Source organism: Nannospalax galili, unplaced genomic scaffold (genome assembly GCF_000622305.1).
Source record: "Nannospalax galili isolate Female #2095 unplaced genomic scaffold, S.galili_v1.0 scaffold304, whole genome shotgun sequence".
NCBI classification, from domain to species: domain Eukaryota; kingdom Metazoa; phylum Chordata; class Mammalia; order Rodentia; family Spalacidae; genus Nannospalax; species Nannospalax galili.
The window spans coordinates 3,275,973-3,280,111 of record NW_008352325.1 but is presented as its reverse complement, the minus strand read 5'-3'; the positions used below and the strand labels follow the sequence as shown (position 1 = coordinate 3,280,111).

At 39.1% G+C, this 4,139-nt stretch overlaps 1 protein-coding gene across 1 annotated transcript in view; it reads left to right on the top strand.

Moving 5' to 3' along the window:
- Abca13 (ATP binding cassette subfamily A member 13) overlaps nt 1-4,139 on the top strand; it is a 449,044-nt gene that overhangs the window by 111,176 nt on the left and 333,729 nt on the right. The window contains exon 20 of the mRNA XM_017802262.2: nt 2,689-2,807. Coding sequence (XP_017657751.1) covers nt 2,689-2,807 — 119 coding nt within the window. The remainder of the gene's footprint in view (nt 1-2,688; nt 2,808-4,139) is intronic.

The following is a 4,139-nucleotide window of genomic DNA, read 5'->3' as shown; positions in this document are numbered from 1 at the left end:
TGGATAATGAAAATGTGGTTCATTTATATGATGGAGTTTTACTCAGCAATAAAGAAAGATGAAATCATGAAATTTGCAGGTAAATGGATGGAACTAGAAACTGTTATACTAAGTAACACAGACTCAGAAAGAAAAAACGACATATGGTCTCCCTCATATGTGTATTCTAAAATCAAATCCTGATAAGTGAGTATGTATCCAGGCATAACTACAGGAACCAAGGAGGTAAAGGAAAACATAGAACTTGAAAGAGAAGAACAGGAGGAAACAGGCATTAATAAGGGAGATATGGATAAAAATTGGCTTAGTTTAAGGGAGCGGGGAGGGAAGGGTATACAAAGAACCTAGGGTATGAAGGGAAAGAAGGAGCTCAAGACAGGTGGGACCATAGGAGAAGGGTGTTATTAAGGGAGAAAGGGGAAAACAGGGGCACATTAATTGAGGAAAACATGATGGAGGGGTTCGAGAATGTGATAAACAATGCCTAGCTAGTTTTGAAAATCAGAGGGAACCATATTACTCCTACAACCTACTGACAAATTATACATACCAGATCAAGAAATATATGTCTAGGCAAGGTTTATCTGAGAACAATTGGTCTTTGCCCAAGATTTATCTGCATGGCACACAGTACTTAAAAGTACCAGACTAGTGGAACTAACCTTCTTGGATGTTTAACAGACATACTTTGAGGCCTATACTAATTTGGTCAGAGGGGCATAAAGGACATTTTCTGCTCCTTGCCTTCCTAGTTCGACTAGTTCCAGGGGACTATGAGCATCTTTCAAAATGTCCTGTAACTGTGGTGGGTCACCTGTCATCTTGATCAAGGAGCCCGAGGAGACCCCACCAGATGGACTTGAACCAGTATCCAGTCTACAAAGAGGGGGGTTAACACTGAGGAATCATTTCCTCCATGCTTCCAAACAAAGCCAGCCATGGTCAAGTAGGACCTTTGACTTATCTTCACATAGGTAGAACTGGTAAAAGAAAGGAGCCAGGGGCTCCTCCCAAGCCCATGTGACCCCTGAGGAACAGATCCTCAAATGGCCTTAAGAGTAAAAATAAATTGGTTTATCTGGGCCAACTGTATGGCCTTAAACACCCAAAAGGAAAGCAAAGTTTAAAGGGGCCAATATAATTTCTAAGAGTCCATATGTATAGCTAAAGGCTACATAACAAGCAACAATGCCAGATGGGTGATACCTTCTTTTTAGTTGTTGGCCAGGTTGGCCCAAGGGACTCCCAGATAGTAACCCAGCATAGAACTGGGAAAATGAACAGCAGACCCCAGTCTTATCTAAAGGAATATTGACAACTGATTGCTGCTAGATGAGGGACAGCTGACATTCCTAAAACAAAGACCTCTAGGTAGGCTGACTAGATTCACCAGATGGACAAGTAGTGGGGAATGGCTGGGGTTACCGAGAACACAGCAGAAATTAGCAGGGATATCAGAGCATAAAGGCTCTAGTGAGGGGAGGGTGGCTATGGGAGGGTGCCATCTGGGAAGTGGGTGTATAGTTGAATAAGATGGTTTGGAATGTTCTGTGTGATATACACATACACACACAAATCAAATTTTTAAAAATTAATTATATTTGAAGAGGAAGCATAAAAATTTACATCATGTTAATTAGTAGAGGTAATAAACATTAACATTGAAATCTACCCGATGACTTTATAGACATAACACAGGTGCCAAGGAGCCAAGTGCAACCGATTATGACTAGTAATAATCAGATACATACAGATGAGAGATGCATGTGCCAACATGTGTGTTATTAGTAAAAACAATGTGTCTTTCTATAAGAAACAGTATATTTTAAAATGAAATGGAGATCTTTTTTAAAGGTTAAAATCTCATTCAATTTTATGTCTTATATGGCTTATACTGAGTTCAATATTGTATCACTGTATTAATTCAACAGTGAACCTACAAATTTTATAGCCACCTTTGAAAGAGATGTATCTTCGCTCTGGAAACTGTTGAGTATGTTAAAGCTGTAATGAAATGCTTCTTCTAAAAAAATAAAAAATAAAAATAAAAACCATATGTATTTTAGAGGAAAAAAAAAAAGAAGGTGCTTTTGTTGTTTGCACCCACATGAATGGAACTGCAGGACATTAGGCTGAGTAGCTAGACACAGAAGCCAAATGCTTCAGGTATATGCAGAAGGTGAAATGTCTTAGTGAAGCAGACAGTAGGATACTGGGCACCAGAGGCAATGGAGGGTGTCAGGGTAGAAAAACGGTGTCTAACAGGGACAGAGCTGCAGGCGGATAGCAGGAGCAATTGGATTCTGTAGCCCAGTGGGAAATCTGTGTCTGACAATGGCTAGCTGGGGATTTTAGAACAGTTGTAAGAGAGAATTTTGAAAATTCCCAGCAAGAAATGATGTGTGTGAGGTGACAGATATGCCAATTGCCCTGATTTTATCGTTATACACATATGTATGTGCATTGACATGCCATGATGTACCCCCTACACATGCAATTCTAGACATAAATTAAAGGTAAAAAATGTGTTTAAAAAAGGTGCAGTTTTGCCCTAATCCTCTCTCTGTCCACCCCGACGATTTAAGAAATTCTTAGGAACTGGTGTTGAATCTTTGAAAACAATTTTTGAGAGTGGGTGAGTCAGGAGAGGACTGTTTATTAATCACATCTCTCTGTTTCCTCTGGCAGAAAACCCTTCCTTGACAAAGGACGTTCTATGTGCTACACTCAGTTGCAACCGAGGTGGGATGAGGCATCTCCTTCTTTCTGCTCTGCGGGGGGTTGCACTGGTGCATGGTCACTACCAGGTTTGTTTCACCGCACTTTGTATTCATTGCAGCTGGCCCAGGCAAGGCATGGAGTTACTCCATACTTGCTTAGTCCTGATAATTGGAGTGATTCTGCTGCGTGCTCGTGCTGGGCGTGAGGCCTGAAGAATGAGGCTTCCTCTTCTTCCTTCCGGGGTTCTCCCCACAGCACACAGAGCTGGGCTGGCACTCAGCTGTGAGAGCTGCTTGCTAAGATCTTAGGGATTTTACAAGTGATTGCTAAGTACTTGCATCATTAAAAGTCAAATTATAGAAACATATGATTGAATAAATTATGTTAAAAGCAAAAATAATCAATACTTGGGACACGTCGATTCCTAGTTTTTGGATACATTTTATTGCCATCTGTCTTGACATCACTTGCACTTGTGTCTCTGTGTGATGTGCTCCTGTACTGCTGTGTGAAACAGGGCTTCCCAGCTCAGTGATGTAGTGCTGGTAGGCACCATGGGATTAGGCAAGCTCTCTCAATCAGATTATCTATGTATCCATCCATCTGTCTCATCTATCATATATCTATCTACCTGTCAATCAGATTATCCATCCTTCTATCTAATCTATCATCTACCTATCTATCATCTATCTATTCATTCATCTATTCACCTATCCATCTCTATCTGCCTATCATCTATCCATGTATTATCCATCCATCCATCCCTCCCTCCCTCCCTCCCTCCCTCCATCCATCCATCCATTCATCCACCCTTATATCTATCATCTATTATCTATCCATCATCTATCTATCTATCTATCTATCTATCTATCTATCTATCTATCATCTATCTATCATCTATTTATCTGTCATCTATCATCAATCATCTATCATTTATCTATCTATCTATCTATCTATCTATCCATCCATCTATCTATCTATCTACTATCTATCTATCTATCTATCTATCTATCTATCTATCATCTATCTGTCTGTTCATTCATCTATTCACCTATCCATCTCTATGTGTTTATCTTCTATCCATGTATTATCCATCTATCCATCCATCTGTATCATCTTTCATCTACCTATATATCTATCATCTCTATCATCTATATATCAATCTATCTATCTATCTATCTATCTATCATCTATCTATCTATCTATCGTCTATCTATCCATCCATCCATTCATTATCCATCGTATTCTATCTATCTATCTATCTATCATCTATCATCTATCTATCTATCGTCTATCTATCCATCCATCCATTCATTATCCATCTTCTGTCTATCTATCTATCATCTATCTATTATTTTATTTTATGTCTATCTATCTATCTATCTACCTATCTATCTATCATCTATCTATCTATCATC